The 27,817-nt window shown below is 42.3% G+C and overlaps 2 protein-coding genes across 2 annotated transcripts in view; both read right to left on the bottom strand.

The window, feature by feature from the left end:
• Positions 1–3,896: 3,896 nt before the first annotated feature.
• LOC113015042 (transcription factor 19-like) lies at positions 3,897–15,119 on the bottom strand. Its single transcript, XM_026156943.1, has 5 exons — positions 14,728–15,119; positions 9,349–9,518; positions 7,175–7,568; positions 6,432–6,927; positions 3,897–6,193 (listed from the first exon to the last, which is right to left on the bottom strand). Exons 1-5 carry the CDS (start codon positions 14,996–14,998, stop codon positions 5,854–5,856), a joined length of 1,671 nt encoding a protein of 556 aa, XP_026012728.1. The 5' UTR covers positions 14,999–15,119; the 3' UTR covers positions 3,897–5,853.
• Positions 15,120–20,559: 5,440 nt separating this feature from the next.
• Positions 20,560–27,817, bottom strand: part of LOC113014093 (uncharacterized) — a 31,165-nt gene continuing 23,907 nt past the window's right edge. The window contains exon 10 of the mRNA XM_026155393.1: positions 20,560–27,005. Coding sequence (XP_026011178.1) covers positions 26,562–27,005 — 444 coding nt within the window. The 3' untranslated portion in view covers positions 20,560–26,561. The remainder of the gene's footprint in view (positions 27,006–27,817) is intronic.

The raw sequence follows: 27,817 nt of genomic DNA, 5'->3' as shown, positions 1-27,817 counted from the left end.
AGGTTACGCTTTGAGGGGACATTTTTCTGTCTGCTATGGTTTGGGTTCACTTCTTCCTTCAAAGACATGTAATGGCCAACTCTTTCCAGCTGGAAGCATTTTTTTTTCTATTATGGCAATGTCTCTATATGCACACTGAATATATGGAAATGCTGTTAATCACAAAATCCTCACAAAAGGGGGGGAAAAAAATCAACATTCACCACCTCAATTTAAATAAGCCTCCAATCCCATTTCCACTGGATTGGAGGTCTGGCTTCAGCGATGCTACTAAATGACCAGGTTTTTGCTTCAGTGGATTTTCTTCCTTCCCTGAGTGGTTCAAGGAGGATGATACATTATTTTCATGCACAGATTGGCCGCCACAGAGTCCAGAATTTAACTCCAGTGAGGAGCTTTGCGATGTGCTGGGGAAGGCTTTGGACAGCGGTCTGACTCGTCCACCATCAATAGAAGACCTTGGTGAAAAATTAATGCAACTCTGGACAGAAATAAAACTTGTGATATTGCATAAAGTTGTCGAAACGATACCATGGCGAATCCTCAAGGCTAAAGGCTGACCGGTGAAATATTTTTTGGAGAGTCGGTGTGGGTCATGGCCATTGTAGAATCAATGTGTTACACCTTGGGTGTCAAACATAAGGCCCTGAGGCCAGAATCAGCCAGGCAAAGACTCTGAACTGGCCAACTGAAAATTTTTGGAAAATGTGAAAGAGGACGTAGATTTTGAAGGTTTTTAATTTCAAATAAATTAAGTAAATTAACCAGAACAGAAAAGCCCGGGCAATGAGCTATCAGGACTTTTTCTGTAATTTTACACATTTATCATGTAGAAAATCTGAGACATTGTGTTAAAATTGCACTTTTTTTTTTATATATATTCAGAAAATTGGGAGTTAAATGTTTACTTAAAGGCATTTACACAGACAGAGAGGGGAGTGTTGTCTGCACGTGGCCTGCGAGGTAAAATGAGTTTGGCATTCCACCACCATCAAGTGTGAGGGAATATTCTTTGGGGAAAAAGGTTCACGACCCATCCAGTGGACAATCACCGATACAGAGCACTGATAATACATGTTGACCCAACACTTCACACTGGTCTGTCCTTTAGCTCATCCTTGGTCTTTAGGAGTAAATGGATCCCCAGCCTCCCCAGATTCACCAATAACCTTACAGCGGGAGGAAGCCTGAGGACCTGGAGGCTGAAATCCAGAGCCAACTTCCTGTGATGGTGCCAAACACTCTGGATCCTTGTGCTGTACATCACAAATATTTAAATACCCGTGTGTATGTTTGCCCACGTTTCACGTTCATCTCATCTGAGCCACCAAACCGGCGTCACTGTAAGCAGTAATTCTGCGAATAAATGTAACTTCATGCATGGGTAGCTCAGATAAGACCCCCTCCATTATGAAGCAAAGCAACAAAAAAAAATTAAAATATGTGAGATAATAGGCTTCAATTATGAGGATGTTTCCTTTGTGTGTTGAATCGCACTCTATTATTGTTTCAGAGGAAACAACAACAATGAAAATAATAACCACATATTTCACATCTCTGCTTGAGATCAGAAGTTTTTCCTTTTTCCTTCTAACAACACAAAAGACCGGAGGAAAACAAAATGTAAATTCCTAATATCAATGTTTCATCAGTCACGACTTGAGCCGGATGCATAAGAATTTATAATAAACCAAATGTGTTTCAGATCACAGCCTCTTTCTTCCCAAAAGAAAGGGGAACGATTTCTGTGGGAACATGAAAAAAGTCGAGCCTGTTAGGATAAAACAGACAATGCAAACAGGATTTTGTGAATTTTCTTTATTTCTTTCCAGCTAACTTTGATTGTCAACGGCATCTCAGAGAATAATGACGAATGGTTTAACTCTGTAGACCGACAGAAAACAAAGTCAAACCGTTTCCGTATTTTAATGTGATCATTAAAGTGAAGGCAGGGTAAAAGCGTAAAACAGGGCTATGAAGCTCTCATACGAACCAGTTTGTGTAATGCAAAACAATGCTTTTGATTGAGTACATCTGCACTCGCTGCTAATGGAGCTTCACCTCAAGAGTCCCGTCCAGAATTAACTCAATTTAAAGAAAAGGGGGGAAAAGCCAGCGCCTGATTGTGCTGCAGTTTTAGCAGATGGCACGAAGGAAACACTGAGCACAATGAGGCGACCACAGCGGCGTAATGATCAGAAAGTCTGCCTGCTACAAACTTCATTTAATCTGCGAAAGGCGATACGAGCGACGTGTTTATCTGCGAAGCACCACAAATGGAAAAAATAAAGGACTGATTCTGATGTGTTTAGCATACGCGAGGCTAATTTATTAAACAGCCACTTATGCGGCTCCCTCGTGGCTTCGATGATGTTTGCTTCCTGACCACAGAGAAGAAACCGAGGAAGTTTTATTTTCACATTAAACATGTATGAAGGCGATTGTTGTTGTTGAAGAGACGCTAACAAAAAAAGAATAATGTTGGAAGTAAACACTGAATATTTAAAGAACTCATATTTTGATTGTGCTAAAATATCCTCGGTGGCAAAGAGCTGAGCTCCTAATTGTACTTGATGTTATCTCCTATTCCCTTTTTATTCTGCTTGTCTAAAAAGGATTCCCAAATCAGTCAAATCAAGAATTCATCTTTCATCCTTTAGTTTTTTCTTATAAACGTCACTCAGAAACTGAATCAGAGCATTTTGCTGCGGATCTGAAAGATGCGATGAATCCGAGCAGGTTTAAGCACCTCTCCTCTGGCCTGTAGCGTCAGTTATTGATGGCTCACAGCACCAAAATACGCCAACGTCCCTTTACAGCTCCTTCAAACAAATCCACACTCTGTGCTGTGAGCAGCTTGATACGGGAACTATTTTCTTTCTATAGAAATACATCCGCTGACCATGACTGTACAAAAAATATGCACAACAAAAGGCTCGTCCTTGAGATGGCTCAACGGGATGTAAATATTAGAGGTAACCCCGTGTTGTGGTCCGTAATGACAGTCAGCCACATGCTTGGATGCAGTTCAGCAGGAGAAAAGATGTTCTACATGAAACGGCTCGTGACAACGTCTGTGGATTTTTCCCAGAGTAACTGGTTTATGATTTCACGCGGAGTTTTTCGGATTGAATTTTCGCTGCAGTGAGAACTGCGAGGCAAAGGCCATCTAGGCCCATTATATTAAAGAGAAGGCACTCGTCTCTAAAGCTGCTTCACCGTGAAAACATGCGCAGTAACAGCCGTAAAAAGCACTGCAAGTCAAAGGAAACCGATTTTCCTAAAAATAAACCTAAAAGTGCAATTTTTGCACAAAATTTGCAACAAACTTACATCAGGAAGGTTTCGCTGTAAAGGCAGTAATTAGTTACATTAGTTACAGTACAACAGCACATCCGTCATACATTAGAGTAAATTTTAACATCTATGAGGGGAATTGTGTCTGCTTCATTTTCACCTTTTCCATGAGCTGCTTTCAAAGAAGAAGAGAAAGATTAAAAGTGTCTTCAGTCGACACTTTCATCGTTGCCACATTTTGAGTCTCTATTTATGTCATTTAAAACTTACAGTCTGTGTCACGCTGCCCGTTTTAACTTCTCAGCAATTAAAACATTTCACGCCCTCACTGACGGCTCATTTTAAAACAGTTGTAACTGCGAGGGTCACACAAGCATCCTTTTAAAGACACCTCTAACTGTCTGGTGAGCCACATGAAAGCGGAAAAACAGGTGCAAGCCAAGGTGCCGTTATCAGAGCAGCACGACGCCGAACAGCAGCGAGGTGGAGACGACACACGTGTAAGAGAAGCCATGAAGGCGTAAACAGACGTTTAAATATCGAGAGAGAGAGAAAACTGCAAACAAACTCAATTTAAGACCCCAGAAAGCAAAACTGCCTGAAGATCTGCAGAGAAAGAACAAACCTTTTATTTTTAAGACTGTTAAACAAAAACCTTGCATTTCACACGAGGTCATATTGTTAATCTGTGTATAACTAATATTGTATTATTGCAGCAGCGTGAAAAAACCTCAGGTCTTTCAGAAACTCATTTTATTGTGATATGTTGTTGAACATTAAAACGGACAAAAATACTCAAACTACTAAAAACAGTTTGCGCACATTAAGATGCTTGGATTTCTTTTTTAACTAATCCACTGAATTGAGAATGAAGTGATAAATCAGTGCACAGATTTTTTTAATATATACACACACAAATATATTTTTCCCTCAACCATCTGCTGGATTTCTGACAATTAGCAAAGCAGCAAGAGAGGCTGTGTCAGCGTCCAAGCACCAGTGAAACTGACTAAATCCAGGTTAAGTGAACTGCAAGCAATCAATGTTGCACTCCACATCAACCTTTATCGACTTTAGCATGTAATATATATATATTTCTGTATTTTTATCATCCTGTTTTTGATGTTATTGCTCAAAAAAATGAAATTTTCCCAGTTTAAGCTCGCTGCAGCGCTCCCATTTGTGGTACAATAAAAGGGGGAAAAAACACATAAAACACCAGCACAGACTTTTCATTACAACACTATCATATCGCATGTGAACAGAGATGGAGCCATTATAAAGACTGTAAGAGTGGAGCAGATTTGAGTGGGAAAAAGAGGACGTTTCCACTCCAGATGAGCCAGAACATGTAGAAATTTGGAATTAAATAAAAAGCAAGGTGCTTGAGAAAGATTTTGGCGTTCCACACTTTGATTTCATACTCACACGCAGCACCGAAGTGAAGATGTCTGCTGTTCAGAGACAGTTCAGTCAGGTCCAGCACTTTTCACTCAGGACTGAAGCACCCATTTTGGCCACAGAGTTCAGTAGTGTGAAGAGTCTCTTGAAAGTGGAAGCACAGCTGAAGAGACGACCCTAAAAATCATCTGTGACATCAAAACTCATCCCACCAGTCAGAGGCGACGAGATCATTTTTACGAGTCTGTTTTTTCCTGTTACATCAGCGGATTATACGACATGACATCTGACTGGTAATGAGTCCTGCCTTCAGCAGCAGCCACACTGCCAGCCTGCACTCAGTCACAAACACATCCCAGAAACCAGCAGCTGCTGCTACAGAAGTGCCTTCAAACATTTGATTAGCATCCCAGGAGCACTTCTCATCAGCAGCGTCAACACGAGTCTGCTGACACATTTCTTGGCATTTCACGTCGAATGATTACAGATCTACTCCTACACAGCAGCTACCACTCAAGAAAGCCGCACTCAAATCTCCAATGAAGTCTGATTACCTAGCAACATTGTTTTTAATGGCTTTGAAATTGTGAAGGTGGCAGCGGAACAAGATTTAGGACGTTAAAGAGCTTTTTATAGAGTCCAGCAATGGCCTGAATTTTCCTGAATGCAATTTGCTCCCTGGACAGCCACGCTGGAGATGTGCTCAAACATTGTGTTTTCCTGCTCTGATTGCGCCTCTCCAGGCAGTCAAAGCCATAATGAAATCCAAACTGAGACATTTCATTAGAGTTTTGCCTCCTCCTCCAAAAGCCTAAGCTCTGAGGCTGAGTGGGCTCCAGGTTCGTGGAGTAACTCTGTTACTGTCGGGTCACAAATGCTCAAACTTTGTAAAATCAGGATGTAAAAAATATCAAAGGAAATTCTTTTCTTGAATTAACAGCCGTGTTTGAGGCGAGAGAAAAGCGCCGCGTGCTCGTGCAGAGCGGCTCAGCGGTCATTAGATGAAGTCGCAGCCTGTCTTCAAAGGCAAAAATCTTAATTTCCACTTTATGACTGAAGGAAAAGAAGCGTTTAAGGAGGGGAAAGTGTCAGCTTTAAAGTTCAAAGTGAGGCTTTTGATTTCATTTAATCATCCAGAATTTGGCTTCCCTGCCGTCAGCGACAGCCGCAGTGGAAGTCAGCGTTGGGGTCCATCAGGAGTTTCTTGCGGTCGACGTGCAGACAGTCTATGTGGTACCAGGCGTCGCACACGTCACACTGGATCCACTGCACCGTGTCCTGCTGGGGCAGCCGGCACCGCGGCGCCGCGCACGGCTCCACCGTGCCAACCATCACGTCGTCCTCTTCCTCGTCGTCTTCGTCCTCGTCCGAGGAGGAAGAGGAGGAGCCGGAGGAGGAGGAGGCCGAGGAGGTAGAGGATGAAGACGAGGAGGACGGAGAGGGCAGGGAAGGCCGTGGGGGGAGGGGGTGTTTCCTGGGGCGGCCGCGTCGCTTACTTCAAGGAAGGAAAACATAAACAGGAAGAAATGAGAAGGCTTGGAGGTGACATCACAAAAAAAAAGGAGGAACAAATACATTTGTTTTTTTTAAACTGTTGCCACTCCATGCCTCACAGAGGAGCTTCAGGCCTTGTTTAATATGAAGCTCCAACATTGTACAGTTTGTATATATGACAGAAAATCATACAGGGCTGTGCTTTGTAGAGAATTTTTAGAAAAACCTTCCAAACTCACCCTGTTGGATGATGAAATCGGTTGAACTGCACGCTAACTCTCTCGTCTGCGCGGATCCTCACCGACGGCGAGGCCAGGTTGTAGTTCTCCCCTCCCACCACCAATGGGGAGAATACGGGGGAGCTGTTGGCTCTCCGCCTCCCTCTCGCTGCGGTCGGGGAGCAATGGGCAGGCTTCTGCTGGCGGAAGGCCGCGATGTTTCCGTGCACCACCGTCTTGACTCTGTTCACCTTCTCCGCCTCTTGTTTGCTTGTGAAGGATGCCTGGAAGAGGTGCTCGTTGAGTCTGCTGTTTGTCATGGCTCCGTGGAAGCTGCCGATGGTCCTGATACCGACGGGGAAGGGCTTGGCCTCCAGCGGCCTGCGGATGTCGCTGTGAGTTTTGGGCTGCAGCTGAGGAGGCGGCGGCGAGCTGAAACCTTCAGATTCAGACTTGTAGAGCCTCCGCCTCTTCTTCCCCCGTGCTCTCTGTCCATCCTCCACAACTCCTGCCAAAACTAAGATCAACAGAAAGAGAGCAAGGTAATGTAAGTGGAGACAGAAGCTAATCACACCACTAATTTGTTCTTTTCCCTCCTTTTTTTGCAAGTAAAATCCTTGAAAAGAAAGCAGTAACTTCATAAACTAATATTAAGTCTTTTTAAAAGCTGCCAAAAACAATTTCATGGTAAAAATCTGCAGCTTCATGTCAAAAAGCTCCAGAGAGTAAGCAGTGTCATTCTGCAGCACGCCGCTGTGCTTTACCTCCTCGACTTCTGGGCTCGTCAGAGCTGTCGTCCTCCAGCAGCACCGTGTGAGCCGACTTCCTCCTGCTCCTGGAGGTCTGCGGGAGGGCCTTCGTCTGAGGCAGTGAAGCTGCAGAGGTGAATGATGGAGGAGTGGAGTGTGGGAGCAGGGAGGAAAAGCCCACGGCAAGAGGAGGCGAGGTCGAGGTGCCGGGGTCAGAGACGGTTCCCTCGTGGCTGTGGCTCCTCTTGAAGGTCCAGGCGCTGCCCTTCATCTTGCTCAGGCTGCCGATGGAGTTGAGGATGACCGTGGCTCTGTTGATGGACAGCTTCGAAAGGTCCAGGTTGGCAGCTACCTTGCGGTCCAAGCTGGTCCTAATCCTGTTCTGCAAGTCGGACGAGAAGGTTCCCGCCTAGGAAACCAGATATAAATATTTCATTTAAACCTTCACGAAGCGTAGGCCAAATGTCAATATCCAGAGGTGCGAGTCTAATTTGTCTGGCTGATGCATTTCTTTCCAGAAAAGTCATGGCACCTTTGAGATAATAAATCTGCTTCTGCCTCTTGCTGCAAATCAACTCCATGCATCAGCACTTTTTTAATTGAAGTAGAAAAGTACGATTGCACATGATTTAATCTTCAAATTTCATTTAGTGAGAGTATGCCTCCATGTCTTCATAGATAAAATGCTTTGGGGATTTTCTGTGGGCTTGTTATTGTTTACCAGACATTGTGGTACATTTTTATTGGCATTCTGAATACAAATAGTGCCCAGCACCACCTAATGAACGATGGCTGCACACACTTTGACACAGGAGTGGGATGAAAATTACAGGGTAGAGTCGACATCAACATTTTCATTACTGTCAACATATTACAGGAAAAAAAAAAGAAGGTAGAAGAAGGCATGTTAGTCCTTTCATTAGTTTCTGTATCGACTCACCTGTCTGTGGCACTCAGACCAAAGACAACAATTTAAAAACCACTGACATCTTTCATCTTTGTAAGAAATCCCATCTTAAGCTGTCACTGTAATTTCTAACAAATCCTTCAAACAGAAACACATAAAGTGCATTTGTTGAAAGACATTTGGTTTCCTAGTGAGTATTTAGAGCAGCAGGGCTGTGAGGGACCAAATCAAGAAGCTATAATAACAGTCTCTGACAAGCATCTAAAATTAATGTCCTTATCGCAACTGGGGAATATTCGTTTTCTTCCCCCCTATACAGCCGCTACATTAATGCTGCTACTTTGGTAGCCTACATCATGGGTCACGTGATCTTTTGCCTTGGGGGACGTTAGCCTGCAAGCAAAGAAGGCTGCTGGTGCTACAGAATCTGACTCTTACGTGCATTAAGAAAACGAGACTCAGATGTAACTTTCAGGAATATTTGTTGTATTTTTAGCATAACGGAGAATCAGAGCAAGCACACAAGCTTACAGATCCATGGGCACCACAATTCTGAGGCCGTCATTCTACCGTTAATGTTACTGCAAACTATTCATTCAGAAATCCTCTAACATTTGCAGACATTAGCAAACATAGTACAGAGGCTGGAAAAAGACTTTGAGCCCACTACCCGAATCTATCCGCCCATTTTCTTTAAAGCTTTTCCAGTTCAGGGTTGCAGAGGAGCTGGAGCCCGTCTGTCACAGAGTATCAGGACGGCACACTCTGGACTGGCTGCCACACGACTATACACACCTACAGCTGATTTACAAGCACCCGTTAATCTAATGCAGGAGTGAATTGTTAACAGTGGCTCTGTAGGCTAGAGATTTACTCAACAGAACAATTTAACTTTTTAAGAAAGGTTTAAAATGACTGAAATAGACACAAAATATCTGTAAACTCACTGTTTAACCTCGTCTGTTGAACTTGGCTTGAGTTTTTAAATTTTCATACTTTTAGACTTGTCGATTAGTAAGTTTCTCCCTCCTGTATAATCAATGCAGACTGCTAAAAATAATATTGAGGAATGTCTGAACTGTGTAATGTTGACATATGGACATTAGCAGTGTCACATGGTGCATTTACTCATGCAGCAGACAGAACATGTCCAGATTTATCCTTTGACCCCAGACTTGGTGAGAAACACGAACCTTCGATATCTTTATTTTTTAAGAAAAGTGTCACCATGAGTCTGGCTTCATACTGAATGTAAATAGTTGATTCCAAACCACGGACTTACTTTTGGAAGCGTGATTGCATCGAAGTCCAGCGGGCGAACTTTAACCTTCTGGAAGAGGAAGTAGAACTCCGGGTTCCCTGGATCAGTCTGGCCTCCGAAGATCAGCGTGTCGCCGTCCGAGAGCTCCCACTGTATGCCCGGCTGGAGGCGGACTTCATTGACCCATGTGCCTAGAAACACAAGACCAAGAAGATTTGAAGAAATGTTAAACTACACACTGCCGGGCACAGATCAGCCCTCAAAATAAAACGTTTTAGAGGTTTCTAGGAGGTCACACTGACATGTAAAGTAGTGGGAAACTCTCTGAAGACACAAACGAGCAACAGTTTTACAACTGAAGGCCGACGTTACCGGAGGCTAGATATTCACAGAGCTTTTTAATATATGAATCTGACAGGGGCAAAAAAAAGAATAAATCATGAGAGCAGAGCCCTGAAATAAAGTCATTCGGTGACTGTGTGTTTACAGCTTCCAGAATCTAGGAGAAATGTAAAACAGTCTGCGAGATGGACCCAGAACTGAGGAGCTGGAAGGCTACAAGGCAATCACACGGCCATGACAGCACAGCACAAAATGAGAAATGCGGGGCGAATACTAAAATGTAACTTTAATAGCAAAAATGAAAAATGTGGGAAACAGACTGTGAAATTACTTGAAAAATTAGGCAGTAAGGGTGCAGTTTAGATTCTGAGCCTGTCGGACAGCGACTGAATGAAGACGCAACGCTCACTCTTAATCTCCCCCTTCCTCACTCCGTGCATCTTCCTGTCTACTTCAGACTGCACTGACGACTCTCAGCAACCTGAGGTTCAGACTCTATCTTGTGTCCTGAATTACTCATGAATTTTTTTGTTTGGTTCTTCTGTTTGTACATTTGCTTTTATTTGTTCTCCTGAAAGTTGAGTTTACTGGTCCATTTCACACTCTCAGCTGTGAACGACCCGTTGAGACCGAATGAAATGGACCTCCTCGGTGCGACTGCTTTTCAAAGCCGGCGTGTGAACGCGTAACATGTTAATTGTCTTCATTCACAGCAGAATGCACCTGGCGGCAGGTATTAAGTTTCAAACCAAATGTCTTAAACTCCTGTTTTTGTGGTGCCTTTTTTGCACAATTTTGTATCCATCAGGCTGTCCTATTATTTCTAACTAAGGCTGAAGCTGATGGCTCTTTTCTTTCCTGCAGGCTCTGAATGGGCTTTTTGGAGTCCTGCAGCAAACACAGTCGGTCCATTTTCAGTGACAGATGATGCTTCTGCATTACGGCATCTGACAGAAATCTACGCATCTATCTGTTCGTGTCAGCCCCGACTGTTCGGATACGCAATAGTTAAAGCTTTTATTTTACCGGGCTATAAGAATCAGCCAGGATTTTATAAACTTTTTTTCTTTTTATTTGCATGACCAACAGCTGTAATCAAACCAAATGTGATTTGTAAGTAGAAAAAGATGTGGAACGGAGACATGTTTGGCATGTTTGCTTGTAAACTGACATCGCTGATTAATCCATTTATGAAACGCCTGACATTTAATTTATTTTCCGTCTGAAAACTGAACAATTAATCAAATATTTTCTGTCAGCTCTATTCTTAAGCGTAACATTTCTTTTATACGGTGAGCCTGCGGCCCGTTCAGCTGCACAGAGCAGCCGCGCGCATTCTCGCATTGACACCGGTCGGCATCATCTGATAACGCCGCCACAGATATTCATAGACTCTGACATTTTAATAACAAAGGTAATCTTTTGATCAGATATATCCTGTTAATAATATAGAATCACGTGTTGCGACCTCACTGGATGGTGTGAAGCAATGCATACACACATTCAGTGGCCACTTTATTAGGTACACCTCGTTAATACCAGTAATTGCCTTCTTTTTGGTTCAAATTCAACAAGGTGCTGAAACATTAATCAGACATATTGGTCAATGTTGACAGGACAGCTTCACACAGCTGCTGCGCATCACTGTGAATTTCCAGTTCCACCACATCCTGAAGGTGAGCTGGTGATTGTGGAGGCCATTCAAGTAAAGTGAACTCATTGTCATGTTCAAGAAACCAGTTTGAGCTTTGTGACACGGTGCATTACTCTGCTGGAAGCAGCCATCAAATGATGGGCACACTGCTGTCATAAAGGAATAGACATGTTCAGCAACAACACTGAGGTAAGCTGTAGTGTTTAATGAAGGCTCGGTGGGTACTAAGGAGTGTACAGAGAAAATATCCATTACACCGTTAGATCTCCACCAGCAGCCTCAACGACTGATACGAGCCAGGATAGAGTCATCCTTTCCCTTTCTAGTCTCTTCTGTAGTGCAGTTCTGAGGATACAGCCCATTGGATCTGTGTCCTCAGTTTCCTGTTTATAGTGGCGTCCCAGGTGGTGCGGTCTTCTGCTGCTGCGGCCCATCTGCTTTGATATGTTATGCATTCAGAGATGCTCTTCTGCAGACACTGCTAGTAACAAACGGTTATTTAAGCTACCGTTTCCTTTGTATGAAGCAGTCTGGTGTCCTCTGATGTCCAACATCATCAAAGTCACTTAAACCAGCGGTCCCCAACCTTTTTTTGCGCCACGCACCGGTTTATGCCCGAAAACATTTTCATGGACCGGCCTTTAAGGTGTCGCGGATAAATACAACAAAATAAAACTAGTACCGGTACCGAAAAAAAGAAAATTTATTCATAACACACGTGAAAAGACCCAGGAAAATGGTAAACGATAAAAACCGATAATAAAATAACCCTGAAAACCATACGTTTCACACCTGAGCCTCAACTCTCGCGGCCTGGTACCAAACGACTCACAGACCGGTACCGGTCCGAGGCCCGGGGGTTGGGGACCACTGACTTAAATCACCTTTCACCCGAAGCTCAGCTTGAACTTCAGCAGATCAACTTGATCACATGTATGTGACTAAATAAATTGCTGCCGTGTGATTGGCTCGTTAGATATTTGAGTTGACAACCAGAAGCTTGACAAATTTATCATATTTATCACTACCCAGTGTCAGGTTTATACCACAGTATTGGTAATTACCAAAATCACTCCATGTTTCTGTACTGGTCAGTTCATCATTTCAATGCTAAAACATCATTGTTGTTACTGTTATCCATGAATTTTCAAATATACTGCTTTACAAAAAAGTAACACGCATCATTATTTTTTTAGTTAAGATGTCAAATTCCAAACTATTTAATTGCATTCCTGAGCAGATACATTTGTTTCAGTGGTTGAATTTTATGCTTGTTTGATTTCTGACTTCTCAGAGAGATTCTGTGTTTTGGCTCGAATTTTGCTACAAAAACATGACTTCAGTTAGAAATTTCTCTCTCCTGTTCAAAAACAGTAAAGTGTCTAAAATGCAGAGAACGTGCCGAACAGGAAAGAGGCTGTATTAAACCACTTTGTGATGCAGGCCGGCCTTTGAAACAAATGGGGTAAAAAGTGTTCTTGCAGTGTGGTCAAGTATGCCTCGGAGTTGATTGCCGGGAGCCGTACTTACAAAAATACGTCAAGGAAGAAGAAAACGAAAGCTGGCTGAAGAGAATGTCAGGCTAAAAGTCAGTGCTAGAAGGAAGAAGACCAGACAGAAGGATGCTCATTTACCTCTGACCTTTACAGGTAATTGCTTCTAGATCATATTCTGAGCAGACGACTGAACAAACGATGCTTAAAGAGAGCAGCTGCTAAGAAGAAATCCAGAAACTCCTCCAAACGCTGGACTGCTCTGAGGTTCTGGAAGAAAGCACTCTGGATGAAAGAGTCCAAGCCTGTGCTCTTTAATCAACACCTATAACAGGTGTTGAAACATACACTCACAGGTCAGGTGTCTTACACTGCGCACCTCAAAGCTGATACACGTTATGCTTTGTTTAAGATGTAAAGAGGAACTTTCCCCTATATTAAATGCATATTTTATCTTCTGCTGGTTTGCTGTAGAGATGCTGCTTTCACTTGAATTTAACTGAACCAGATGGCAACTTGTCTTGCAGTACCAAAAGTGGAGCCAAGTCTCTTCCCAGAATGCACAGTTACCCCAAAAAGAAATAAATACATCTGCAAAAATCGTGAGCTTGTTTTAAATCATTTCATATTAGGACAATTTGCTTTCTAAAAACGACAACAACAAACCATGGCACCAACATTACAGCACAGCTGAGGGGCAACCCCGTCAGTGTTTACATCCTGTCACGTTGTCATTAGCAGGAGCCCCTCGTCACGGCTAAATGCCCATTTACTTCCTTCAGAATGATACGCTAGCAGGTGTAACAGAGTAGTAAACAGTTCCTACACGAAACTGCTCACAACAAGGTTTGTGGATGTTTTTGAGGAACCAGGTGAGGATTTGTGTAAGAAGGACACGGCTGCTGATTTGTTTTTTTTTATCAAATTTTTTGGTGTTTTGAAACCAAACAGTGGGACTGCCATTTAGATCAGTTACAGCACAGAAATAAGCAGCATCTTTAAAACAGATGGAATTGCAGCACTGCAGAGGAGAAATACATGCATTCAAATTTATAATTACAAATAAAACGTGTACACAATCCATTTGAAGCTAACGTCATGCTTCGTGCTCACACTTGCATGGATGGTAAAATCAGGGTCAAAGATCAGGAACAACTGAGTTTAATTAATTCCTTATCACCAACACGCTTTAATTTGAGTTTGATTGTTTGTTTGTTTTTAAACAAATCAAACTAAAATGCTTCTCGGTGGGCTGAAAAATTCTGTAACTGTAACGGTTCCGATAAAATAAAAGTTCTGGGGGCAGCGATAAGAAAAGTTTTTGAAGTTGAGGTTCCAGAGATGCTCTTTGTTCGTGATGCACGCGAGTCTTTACCTGCACGCCTACAGCTGTGTTCAGGAGCGTAATGGCTCACTTCGTTTTGATAATTCGGTCGGTAAATAAGAAGAAGAATGTTTTCACTGCTCGAGTGCACAACAGAGCTTTAGGGGAGGGTTAATTAAGATTTCTGTTTCAGTTTAGTTTCATTTTTTTTAGTTTGATTTTTATATTTCCAGAGAAGATGCGACACATTTTGAAGGCTGCTGAGTGAGAGTCCTGCAGACGTGCTGAAGCCTCATTGATAACTTTGAATAAATTGTCAAAGTTTCAAACTAAAGGACATGTTTTACTGTATTCTTAGAATTTTTTGAGGACTGTTTTTCATGTCAGTTCACTGAAATGTGTTTTCACACTCATTTCAACCTGACTTTAATAAAATACTTCTTCCGTTCTCAGTAGAAGTGGTGTTATTCCTGTAAACAGGTGTGTTTTTACCTCATTCTCTTCCACAATGACTGAGGGAGGGTGTGAAAGTGTGAGAATCTCAGGTTGACTGTGATGCTGTGTGTGATTCAGCCCTCGTGTCTCACCATGGCTGCTCCTGTCCTTAATGTGGACCCTCCATCCTTCCTCCTCTTGAGCTTCGACTCCTTCGCCCGTCTCCCTCTCGGCTTCGAGCTCAGCGTGGATGCGGGACACCGACGGCGAGTCCAGTGTGACGTCGCACAGCTCCGCCGCTCGACCCAGGCGGAACACCGAGTGGTTCTGCGCCGGCCTGAAGGTGTACAGGTCCCGCGCAGATTCGCCTGCCGACGACCCGATCCGAAGCAGCTGGAAGCACGGCTGCACCCCAGCCAGCATGGCTGAAGCCTGCGATTGTCTGCCACCACGAAACCCCCCCCAACCTGCCCCACCCAGAGGCCACCCCTGATCTGTGACAGGCCCTGAGTTAGAGCAAGTTACGATCCATTTTTGAACAAACCTGTGCTAGTGAAGAAGAGCTAAAATGAAGCCATTTGCGTTCGACCCAAGAGCACTGACAGCTACCAGCGATCTATACTTGACGATAAAATATTCCTGACATGCACCAGAAAGCAGCGAGTGTGAAGGTTACAGACAGGTGCAGCCGCTTTGAGCAACAGGTGTTTGCATTAGTATGGAAAGCTGATGTCTTCTTGTGTCCTCCTGTGCAGACATGAATAAGTAATGAGGATATAGAGTAGCATATAAGCCGGTGAAGTGTGGAAATGAGCTCCCACACTCTGTTATGAGGCCCAGTTTAAACAGACTAAATCCCCCGTGGAGTGGAGGCTAGAAGACGGTGGGCCCAAGAATAAAGAGCTGCTGTGATGCGGACCGAGCCCACGCTAATGTACCGCAAATATTAAACCCCGGAAAAGTAAACCTGGTGGTAACAGGTGTGACTTTTAGCTGGAAAAGTAATATTTTTCAGGTTTGAGCAGCTGTCAGCAGAGGCCTGATCTCTGTGCGTGTGCGTTTGTGTGTGTGGAGGAGATTAAAATCCCAGGCTCGCTGACATCAATTGACATGAGCCGACTCACATGTGGGAAGCCTGACAGGGTGCACCAGCTGGGGACTGTCTAATCTGAAAGAAAACAAGAGAAAAGTCACTCAGATGTAAGGTGCTTTTTCTTAATTGCTCCACTTCGTGTCTGAAGGAGGAAAAAAAACAGCTGAGAAATACAACTTATCTGACACTTAGAGAGGACAGAAAAGCTTAAAACCCCTTTTGTCACATCACACGGTGCAGCAGGTGAAGTAAGAGGATATCACACTTGTGTTAACTGTACAGCAGAGCAGAAAAACCCTGTCAGCTGCACTTTTTTAAGAGGTGGCTGCATCGTGCATCAGTTGCCTGCAGACTCCTTGACAATCACGGGATCAGCACACAAAGCAAAGCACACAAACCGAAACAAATTCACACAAAAAACTCGCTTTTTCAAATAAAAACTCAATATATTCTCGTTTAAATGCGCATATTTGACGAAGCCCTGATTGCCTGGCGTTAAAATGAGGTTTAAGATAAGCAGTGGTTGCCGATCAGAAGCAGGCTGAAGCTAGCTGACGTTAGTTCCTTGTAGGTGGAGTGAAAGTCAAAGCAGCCACTTACAACAATGACAAAGCTGCGCACCGACTTCATGTCTTTAAATCCTCAGATCCACGCAGATTGACTCACTCCACGGCTCAGCGGGGGCGTTTCACCCATAAAACACCGGCTTAACTTTATTTTTCTGCGGTATTCTGTCGCCGCTGTTTGCCGGACTTCGGTGGGTCTTCTCGCCGTCTTTCCTCCCAGGAGGAAGTCCTTTGAAATTTGGCGCGCCACTCCGGGAGCTTCCTTGTGCGAGAAGCGACGTCACGTCCTGCCCCGCCCCGATTGGCTGCGGGCCAGGGCGCCTTCAGCGGGAGCAGGAGCGGCCCGGCCGGAGGAGGAGGCCCGACGCAAGTGTCACAGCTGGGCTAGCCACTTTACTCAAGCTCAGCAGGCCAAACTGCCGCACAGTGAGCAGTAAAAGTAGTTTACAGAAGTTTAACAGACAAATAAGGGTTAAACTCAAACACAGGGCAAACAACAAAGCAACATATTTAAAAGCAGCTTAAACTGTTCTCACAAAGAGCTGTGAACAGGACCTGAAGTTAAGAAAAAACGAGGAAAATACTGTTAGAGCGGTAGATGCTGGTGCTGTGCAGCACTACAAAGTTTGGTATAGATCTGATTACTAAATCTAAGTAAAGCTGTATAATAACTGAGCGCTGTAGCAATATACTGTGTATGCCTGTACAGGCAATAATATAAACTTAATAAGTTTAGTTATATAGCGCCAGATCGCTACAGCGGTCACCTCAGGGTGCTTTATTGCAAGGTGAAGACCCAACAAGAACAGAGAAAACTCCAATAATTAAACAATTCCCTTCAAGCAAGCACTTGATGACAGTGGCAAAGAAAAACTCCTATTTAACAGGATGAACCAGGATCAGGGAGGGGCAGCCGTCTGCTTCGACCATTTGGGGGTGATGGCAGAAAGACAGGATAAAAAACACACACTGTGGAAGAGGGCCAGAGGTTATTAATAAGAGCAGTGTCATAATTAATGAGACGATTCATTGTCAATTTGCAAATTCTGAACACATTTTAATAACCACACTATGATTTTGACATTTTCTTGTATTTTGAAACAGGGTTCTGTAAAAACCTGAAATGGAAATGTGTTTGTCTCTAAAGCACTTATGGACTCAGCTTATGTGCACTTTATAGCATGAATGAGATGAAGCACTTTATACATTATATCTCATTCACCCATATACATGCACACTAATACAAGCACTTTTTCTACGTTTAAACTCTATATTTAACATCCGCACTCCAATAAGCACAACTCAGGGTTCAGTATTCTACCCAAAGATACTTTGGCATGCAGACTGGAGCAGCCGGCAATTAAACCACCAACCTTCCTGTTAGTGGATGACCCGCTCTGAGCCACAGCCATCCCAGCGGATGACAACGGCCTGCCAGAACTGCCCTGCCGACGAATCCAGTTCAGCCCGCTGGCTTTGCAAAGTGTGAAAATTGAATTGAAGTTCAAAATTACTCTAATTTTCTAATAAAATGAACTGCTATTCCCATGTGGTGGAGCTTCCATGTGCCTGCTACACAGGAGTGGAAGCGCATAGAAAGTTAAAAGTATTTCCAGAGCTAGACAACTTATTTAAATGATAAAAATATAAAATAGTAATACTTCATTCCAAAAACTCCACATGTGCAGGTGTTGTGGTTTTCCACTGTTATAAACTATAATGTAATAGATTCAATCAATGTGGTAAAACTGATGCATTTTCTTAAAATTGTGCTTATTTATCTTCTTTATTCTCATTTGTTTTATAAATGGGTCTCTTTGTAAATGAGAAGAACAACTGAAAAAGAAAGTATTCCTCATGTTGTCGAGTAGTCTTTAAGATATTCTAGAAAAATCTGTGTTCATTTAGGCCTTTGTTTGGTGGTCTGATCAAATTGGAATTATAAACTGAGTCTAGAGGGCTTTTCAATACAGCAGAACTGAGTTTATCCAACAGAGTGGTTTCCTCAAAGTTGCAGCACACTTATTCATGCTGTACACACCCAGTAGCTCTATGCAGAATAACTAAGTTTAAGTATAGACAGCATAAAAGTGAAAAACGGTGGTAGCGCAGTGCAGCGTTGCCTGACAGCAAGAAGGTTTCTGGTTTCACCCTCAGGCTGTCGGGATGTTGATGCGTGGAGTTTGCATGTTTTCCCAGTGCCTGCATGTGGGTCTCAATCTGGGATTCGATGGACAGAAGTCTGTGAAACAAACTAAACCCACAAAAACTGCAGTAAATTCTCCAAGATGCTTCAAACACCTTTTGTGCCAAGTCCTCAGAAAAACTTACACAAGCCTTCTGAAATGATTTTATTTACACTCACACATCATAAAGTCTGATTTAAGATGAGAAAAGAGACACAAAAGAGTCTTCAGGTCAACTCACAGTCATGGCTAAACGCTATTATTCTGCACAAACACAAACATCAAGGGGAAGGAACAGCAAGTGAGACATTGTCGAATGCAGGATGTCAATAGTAGCAGCAGGCACATTAATAGTCCTCATTTGTATTTGTGTTGTTTTTATGTGATTCTGTTAATGGGAATTTTGTTAATTTGATGCAGCAGGAGGAGCGAGTCAGAGGGAGCATTTATTCTCATTTAACTGTTTATTATTAGTGCCTGTTTAGAGGGAACCCATACAGTGATTATATTTATAAGGAAATATGTTTCCTGTTGGTGTGTTTTTGCCTTTTATCATTATCTATGATTCGGGATAATGTTTCTTAAAAGTCTGCACTACAACCTCTAAAGCACTGAGATAATATTATGCAAAAGGACTTAAGCGGCACCGATGCCTACAGGCAAGCACTGCACAATCAACTGGAGTGCTTTCATCACTACTTCCTATTACTTCTGGGTATATTTAGGTGAACTTAAAGAATTCAAAATGTGCTCTGTGCTTTCTCGGGAAAGTAGTTACCTTCTTTTACAGATTAAAACCATTTATATATAATGTGGCTTTCCTGATATGTTTTGGAAATGCGTGCTAATCCTTTATTGAAGTTCAAATGAAAAATACTTGAGTTGAATGAAGGAAACGGAAAGAGTACCTAAAAAGCAGCGAGACAAAAATATAAATCTCGTGATTCGCTCTGGGTTGAAAATTCATTTAATTGGAATTATTCATTCATTACAGAAAAAAAAGGAGCTTTACAAAAGTATGTGCCATTATGCCAAAAGGTCTCAAAGGTAATCCAAATAAGCACATGTTGTTGTTCCTTCAAGCAAACCAGGCTTGTTTATGGCAGTACACTGAAGTATTGTTAGAGTCAATGACTACATGTGAGACCTGAAAGACCTGATTTGTTTTTCAAATTAAAGCAAGATGTTCATCAGAAAAGAGAAAAAAGAGGAAAGCAATCGGACCAGAATTCCTGGTATCATTCAAACAGGTACAATCATGTCTCCTTGAATCGTTCTGTCTCACTTCCTGTGACCTAGACTCACAATATTAACACAGATTTCTATGTTTCAGTGTTTTTTCTTCACAAAATTAGTCAGAACTCAGCACAACCTGCATATTTCTCACATTTTCCTCCAAAATGCAGGCTAAAAAAGTTAACCTGCTTAAAGACTGTTTTGCATCAGACATTAGAGGCTTGCCATTCAATTACTTTCTCCGTTTAACCCCACTGCTCAGCATAAAGAGAGACACTTCACTTTCAAATCAGCTGATAAAAAACAGTCACCTTCTAGCTTTTAGTGTAAAGTCCACGGAGACAAAAGATCACGGGGCGATCAAACTGAAAGAGAAAGTGAAACGATCCCAGCACGCTAAAAAAAAACAACTTCAAACACAGTCCTAAATAAAACATTAGAGATGTGTTTTTGCAGAAAAAGCTACGGTAATATCGACAATGACAATACTTCTGATGGGCTAAAACAACAAGGAGGATCCAGTTAAGCTTCAAGAACCACCCTGACTACCTGATCCTTTTAAGCCAAGGAGATGAACGCACAGATAGACTTAATAAACAGACCGGGCATGATGCAAGGTGCACCCAGTATCAGTGTAATATCCAGTCACATAAACTAAACATCTGTAATACAAATTTTAATGCCACTTAGAGTCAGATCATGCATTTCAGATTTGAAATAGACATCAACTTGACAATTAAGAATTTCAGTCTATGCACATTCAGCTGTGTGTTAAAGGAGAACACCAGATCAAAGGCAATCTCATTTTAATGCATGCCATTTTATTTTTGTCAAAAACAAAAATGAAAAAGTTAAATATGATAAAAACACATTTCAAGACTAAATCAAATAAAGGCAAAATTCTTCAATATTTCACACGTTTATCATTTATTTCATACTGGGTGTTAATAAATGCAACAAACATCCACTTCTGAAGGAAAATCAATTTTATGAACATATGGCAGAAAAGTACATGTGAAAAAGCACTGATATTCATCCTCAACTCACACTCGCAGCTGAATCCCTGCAGTGAAAGGTGACTTTGTTTTGTAAGGTTAAGGAGGATCATGGGAAACAACAGCCACGAGTTCACAGTGAACTCTGGTGGCCGGCTGTACAGAAAAGTGCAGTTCACATTATTATTATCAATATTAGGTCACGTCTGCTGTCCCACAAGCAATCTACTGGTCGGCATGCTGCAGTTACACTAACTCTTAGGTATACTCGGACAGCAGGTATAGGCTATAATATCAGAGTAAGGAGAAATACTAAGCACAGATAGACTAGTTTTTTGGTGCTCAATGTGATGCTATAAAAAGCCCAGACAATGAAAGTCATTCATTCAAAGGAGGTGAGTTTTTAAGCATATCCACTTCTCTCCTCTGAGATCAAGTACATTTATTTCAAAGTAAAGACATTTATTATATGATTTTTTTTCATACGTACATTTATTAACCTTTTCTTACATGAAAAACATCCGCAGGTGCTGGGAGGCTCGCGATAGGTCAGAAGTTTGACTACAAAACAGATTTCAAGCAGAAAATGGTACACCGCATTTCTGAATAATTCACAATGCTGCTCAGAGCCAAAGTGCTGCCGAACCGGGATCAGTTTGTCCAAAAGATTACCGGCAACATTAGCGTGGTAAAATATTGCACTCAGAGTGACGGAGTGATAAGTGCTTTCCAATTAGTTTCTCCAATTATCCGTCATGAATCAGAGATGAGACTAAATTCAATCACAAAAGCCACTGATTTGAACTGGAGTGAATTAAATTTAATTGATGTGAGAGTCAGAAGCTGCAGTGAACAGTAGTGTGGATATTTCGTGCGAGAGCGTATTTCTGTTATGATCAGAGGTATTAGCGCACTGCCACACTGCAGACATCATTTCGTGTTTTTTTTTATTACATTCTTTGGATTTACAGAGAATAGTAGATTAAAAGGAGAGCGAATCTACCAGAACTGAAAGAACATTTTATTAAATCTCCCCCTACCCACACACGGATCAACACTTCTGTTCTGAGAGGCTTTGTGAATAGCAGCTCAGATGTGTAATGAAAGAGAAAACATCAGACTGAGGATGAATGACAGCAAGTGAAATCCTTTCATAAAGCCTATGTCAGCCGTGATTGCCTGAACCTAAAGTTTTATTATTCCAGCAGGCACAGGCTGCGATCCAAAGGAGGGCGGTGTCCTTTCACCCTGCCAAGCACAAAGTGCCCTCCAAAAGAGGCTTTACGATGCATGTTCGATCTGAAACCTTTCATCTTTATGAAGTAAAACGCATTTGAGAAAGTATGCTGCTCTCAAAATTGAAGTACACAAAATAAAACGTCAACCAGGATCTGAAATATCTGCACGTAAATGTTAAATCTTCCTGATGAATGCATCTCAGATATTCTGATGTGATAACTTCATAACAGCTCAGACCGAACAGTAAGCATAGCAGGCAGATATTTGTCTTGAGCAGTATCTGGGGCTCCACAAAGGACTCCATATATCTGCTGAATATCTTGGCAGCCTGTGCAGCAGATATACCCCGCTGTGGTTAAATGGAGCTTTTTTAAAAAATTCGACTTAGCATACAGCAACATTTTGAATAATAAGCTAATTATGTTTCTTGTGCCACAGTAAAACTGCAACACGTCTGGCAGCACGACAAGAACAGCATCCTAGTTAAGATGCATCGTTTCCATCTAGCTGCTAGCTTTGCAGATGCCAGATAAATGGCTTAAGCTGTCTCTAAGGAAGGTTAGCCTGTAAATTAACAGGCTGAATTATCTGAATCTTGGTGGTTACGTGCAGCATGATCACAAGAGGAACGTGTATCTGATGCTTTAAAGTTGATAAGCCCTGGCCTTGGTACAGGATGCACTTCATGTTACCTTATCACAAACCTTCAGACACTCTGTAACTTAGAAAAAAATCCCAACTCTGCTACTAGTTAATAATTATATAAAACATGCAAGCAAACGATGCATCAGAAATCATTCACAATTTTATGTCTCTCTCTCTCCATATATATGAATATAGTGAATTGTGTATATATAGTGAATATATATGCTACGTCTAAGTGTCTGGTATCCTTTTTCCCTATCGTGCACTTAAAATATACCACAATGCTCTACTAAATAGTGTAAGTACAACTACTACAAAAGATGCCATCGCACGCTGTGCTGAAAGGTAAAATGTTCTGTTTATGACACTGAGAAAATCAGCATTAATACCCAAAATACTGCCAGTTTATTAAGCTGATGCTGTTATGTTTTAACTCTGTGACAGCAGCAGAGAGTCACCTGACTGATATTAGAAGGTTTGATCACAGACAGCTGTCTACACAGAACTTCCTTTACAGGCATCAGCTTGTAACGAATGAGTGAATGATTTCAGGCACGACCAGAATCACCTGGGACTTTCCTGGAGTTACAAATTTGGGCAAGAAACCAAAGAAGCGTGCGCGTATTTATGAGAAACAGATGCGTTTCTTTACATATCATCAATTTATTATCCTGTAACTATATCCTACTGGCCTGCATTTGGTTGGATTTCTGGAACTTTATGTGAATCCGACATTCCTGCCCCGGTCTCGGAGGCAGTGCGAGGTTAAATCAACAGCGCTCTTGATGCTTTGCACCCCAGAGGCGGCAGAGTCTCTGCTGACATCAGCTTTGATGAAAGGACTTCACAGATCACGACCGAGGCCCAAACACACAAACATGGCATGAGCTACGAGTCTTCCCAGCTAAAGGCATAGTTTTCTGCTTACTGTCGATGTGTGGTTAAAGGATAAATGCAGCTTTTTAATAGTATAAAATCTTGCATAAGCCTTGCAGTAAGAAATATGTTAGTATTTTCACACTATACACATGCAGATCACATATCTGTATATTTACAACTGTGAAAAAAGGATACCTAAGTGAACATGATCATGTTAGGATGTGCTACGCCTGATTCCTCTTTCCTGTGGGTGATAGTAATGTGTAAGTGCTATAATACTAATATTGCTTTAGAATTAATTGAAACTCCACTGACCATCAATTTGCTCACCTAACAAGAGTTTTGGAAGCCCCTCAGTTTACACATGAGCAAAAGCACATCCATAGAAAACAGCCATATAAAATCATTCAGTCACATTAATGTAGGGCACACAAGTCATTGTAAACACATGACACTGAAATACGCAACTCAAACTAAGTTTTCCTGAATAAGAAGGGAACGAGCTAATAAAAAGTCTATGTGTTTGCTAATCACCTTACTGTATTTACAATAGCTGCTTCTTATCTTTTACCCTTTTTAAATACAGTATGGACCCTTTTTAACATTTAAAAAGGGATTACTTGTTAAATTTTGTGCTTTTCTTTGCCAGGCATCGATTATCTGCACCTGTCTGACCGCTATTAGTCACCCTGGGAGGTTTGGATCGTAAATCTCTCTTTTCCAGTTGACATTGATTCGGTTACAGCATGAGGTAGCCGTACTGCTAACAGCTGTCAATGGCAGCCATAATAGTGATATCGAAATGTGGACTCGATGATGAAGATAAGCGTGGTTCGGGTGTGATTCAGAGGGTGGAGCGTGTGCCTGATGTTTCCGTGACACAACCCTGGTGGTATCACGGACTGTCAGGCCCTGCGGAGGACAGGACATGCCTGGACGCCGTTTCGTCAGCGCCGTGAGATGCCTCGTACTGCGGTGTAAATCAGCTTCCAGTGACCTGGATTAGCCCACGAGCTCCTTTCACAGCGAGGAAGGGGAACCAATTAGTCAGAAGCAGTTGTTAGGATGGAGAGAGCTTAATCTAATTGACTCTGTTCATGCTTCTTTTAAAAAACTTTTTATCTGCCGTCACTTATTCCATTTCTCACCTGTAGCGTCTGTGTGTGTTCTCCCACAAAATGTTTTGATTGCTCTTAAGTGACCGCTAATTTACCAAACCTCCTCATGTGAAAAGAAGCCCCTTCAAAAGAAGAAGAAAAAGCTGATTTTATTCAAGGATGTAATTTAAAAGAGATTTGACTACATCTCCAGCCCATTCTGTGGCCTCTTTTTAAAATCACACTTTTTAAGCTCAAATCTGCAGCACGATTTCACAATTCGAATGCCCTTGAATGGATGAAAGGTGGCCGTGCAGCACTTAAACTTAAATATTGCTCTTACTTCAGTGATTGAACAGATTTTGAGCGATGCCTTTGTAACATTGTAACATTGTAACAGCTAAGTCAACAACACTGGACTATCATATAGTGAATTATGTGATAAGTTGGGATTCATAAAGCATAAGCAACAAGTTTAACTCTTAATTTGTGATTTGTATCTTCTCCTCTTTTTAATTTCCTGTTTTTAATGGGTTGAATTGACTCATTCCTCCATACGAAGCACTGAGTGTCTAATAATGTTGTTTCGGTTTACACGAACCACCCCCTCCACACACACACACATTTACACTTCTCACGACTTATTCAGTCTCCTTCTGTTGAGGCTGCGGGCTGCATCGTTATCGCAGACTGATCCAAACTGTGCCTTTCCACTCACTTCATTTTGGCAAACAACCGGGCTACAATAATTGGAGCACCGTGAGATGGATTGGGGCTGAGATGAAAATAGGGGGCTTTAAATCATGCAAGTCATTTATCTGTTCGCCGAATAGAACACTGTTCCATCTCTGTCGTCTCTTTTATCACCGCTCCTCACTCGACGGTGTCCGTGAATTGGTCCGTCTGCAAAGAGACCGAGAATCCAATTACGTTCTCAGGAGCCGTTCCAAAAGCCCCAGACGTGTTGAACGCTAGTCTCTGGATTTTATTTTCCTCTGACAGGGCTTGTGACAACTCCCTTGGGTGGGTAAAACAGATGAGGACAGTTTCTGCAGTTAGTTGTTTTTCCCCTCTTTTTTTTAGCTTTTATCATTAGTGCGAGTGAGATGAAGTGGACGTTTAGGCGGTTTTCTCCAGATGATGCCTTGAATTTGGCAGATTTGACACACTGGATATAAGAGAAAGGGAAACAGCCATCTAGTAGTAGGGTACTCAATCTAATCTAGCTTGTTTCACTTTGCAGGTTTTTGAGAAATAATACCTCGAGTAGATTTTTCTCTGGGTAAATGACTGCTGGAACAAGCACTTTTGTCAGAGATGTGGAGGCGCTCTCCGACATGCTTGTACTGTTAATAATAGAGAGGCTGCGTGTGGGTGGGCTGAAATGCAATCATCACTGTGTTTGTCTGATGCAGTGAGAGCAGACAAAAGTGCTGTCAGAGGCAACGCATTGAGATTCGCCATTGGAAAGGGAGACGCTCTCTGCTGTTATTGTCATTAGTAGGCTTGGTCCTAGAAAATAATGTCTGATTCCTTGACGCGCGCTGGCTCTACCTGTCAAACTGTCACACTGCTGTCGCCTTTTTTTGACCAGTTTTCACAGGAATCATAATCATTTGATCCCCTTCAGCCGTTTCCCTAAAAGTGATGAATGTTTTTTACCCTTTTCGTGTCATCACAGCTTCTTTTGTGACCCTATGCTTCTTTAGCAGGCATGCAGTCTACTCTAATGTCAGCAATGTCCTGTAGATCTGAACTATGATAGCTACTCTAATGTTTAATTTAAATGCATGCATTTTCCAGATGCACGGAGCTGCTTTTGATACAGCTTTAAATTTTGCATTGTGCGTTTTGAGCATCTGCTGCTTTAGTTATTTTCTTCTAGGCTAGACTAGACATCTGGATCCAGGCTTTAACGTTTGTCTGTGATGTTGCTTCAAATGCAGTGACGAAGGACTTGATGGTGTGAGATATGATAAGTTCCTGCCAGACGACTGTGGATATGTTGGGAGAGGTGAGCTTAAAAAAAAATACACCCTGGTACTTCCTCTCAGGTGCTCTGGGCCGTTTCCTCCTTCTGCTCACCTTCTCCACTCTCAGCTCCTCCCTCCGACTTGGCCGTATCTGACTCAGCAGTGCCTCTGGAGGCGGTTCCCGGCGATGCAGCACCACGGAGGCTTCCATCAGGGGTCGCAGCTGCGAGCGAGTGAGGATTAGAGATGGGGCTCAAGGCAGAGTCAGGGGTTTGGCTAGCGCTGAGGTCGCCATCAGGGACCACAGTGGCCTCCAAGCCCTCGGAGTGCGATCCTTCAGAGATGGCTGGAGGGGAAGCGGCATTCAGCAGGGGCTTGTGGGAAGCGTAGGTCATCGCAGCATCTGTGTCGCTGTCCAGTGGGAGGCCAGAGCTGGTGAACTCGACTCCGGAGTCACTCATCTCCAAAAAGTTATCTGAGTTGAGAGTGTGGTAGCGGCCTGGTTTGGACACCTCGAGGCCCTGCATAAAAAGAGGCAGAAGAAGATGAAAGGCAAGATAAATATACAATTCAGAAGAGTTAGGATGCAAAGTAAGATGAAAGGAAAGATAAAGGAGGAAAAGAAGAGTAAAAGAGGAGAAAGTAGGACCCAACAAAAGATGAAAGTAAGACAAAGTAAAGTTGAAAAAAACAACAACTAGAAAGTAGAGAGGCGATAAAGCAAAAGAAAGCCAGGTAGAAGGGTAAAGAGGAAAATATTATACAGGGACAGAGGGCTGAGATGAAAAGACAAAAGAAGCAGGAGTCGAAGCGAGTACAAAACAGATACCCCCAACAGGGCGTAGGAGACGAAGGAAGGAGGTGATATAGGATCGAAGAACGGAAGAAAAACAAGTGGTTAAAATTTAGGTCAGAGGAAAAAAGTGAATAATTTATGTACATTTCTCCAACCGTATTTATAGACTTACCTCACCATCTCCTGCAGCCATCCCTACTCTTATGTTACATGGACACAAACAAAGAGGTGCAGCAAAATGATAAAGAAAACACCCGAATAGATCAAATCAGAGTTATACTAAATGTTTGGCCTGTAAGATGTGGGCTACACCTGCTTTCAGTGTTAAATGTAGAAATCACATTTTCATTGTTGTTGTTCCTGAGATTCAAAGCTCTCTGTTGTCACATGCATGTTGATGTAAGACAACAAAACTCAATTTAACATTAACTGTAAGACATGTTTGTAACAATAGACTAAATTTAATTTAAATTTTATCCAGATGCTGCTGCGTTGATTTTTGAAACAACAAATTTAGAAAAGAACTGTAGTTTTATT

This window comes from Astatotilapia calliptera, chromosome 22 (assembly GCF_900246225.1).
Source record: "Astatotilapia calliptera chromosome 22, fAstCal1.2, whole genome shotgun sequence".
In the NCBI taxonomy this organism is placed as follows: Eukaryota; Metazoa; Chordata; class Actinopteri; order Cichliformes; family Cichlidae; genus Astatotilapia; species Astatotilapia calliptera.
The sequence above is the reverse complement of the archived record's forward strand: the minus strand, read 5'-3'. Positions and strand labels throughout refer to the sequence as shown.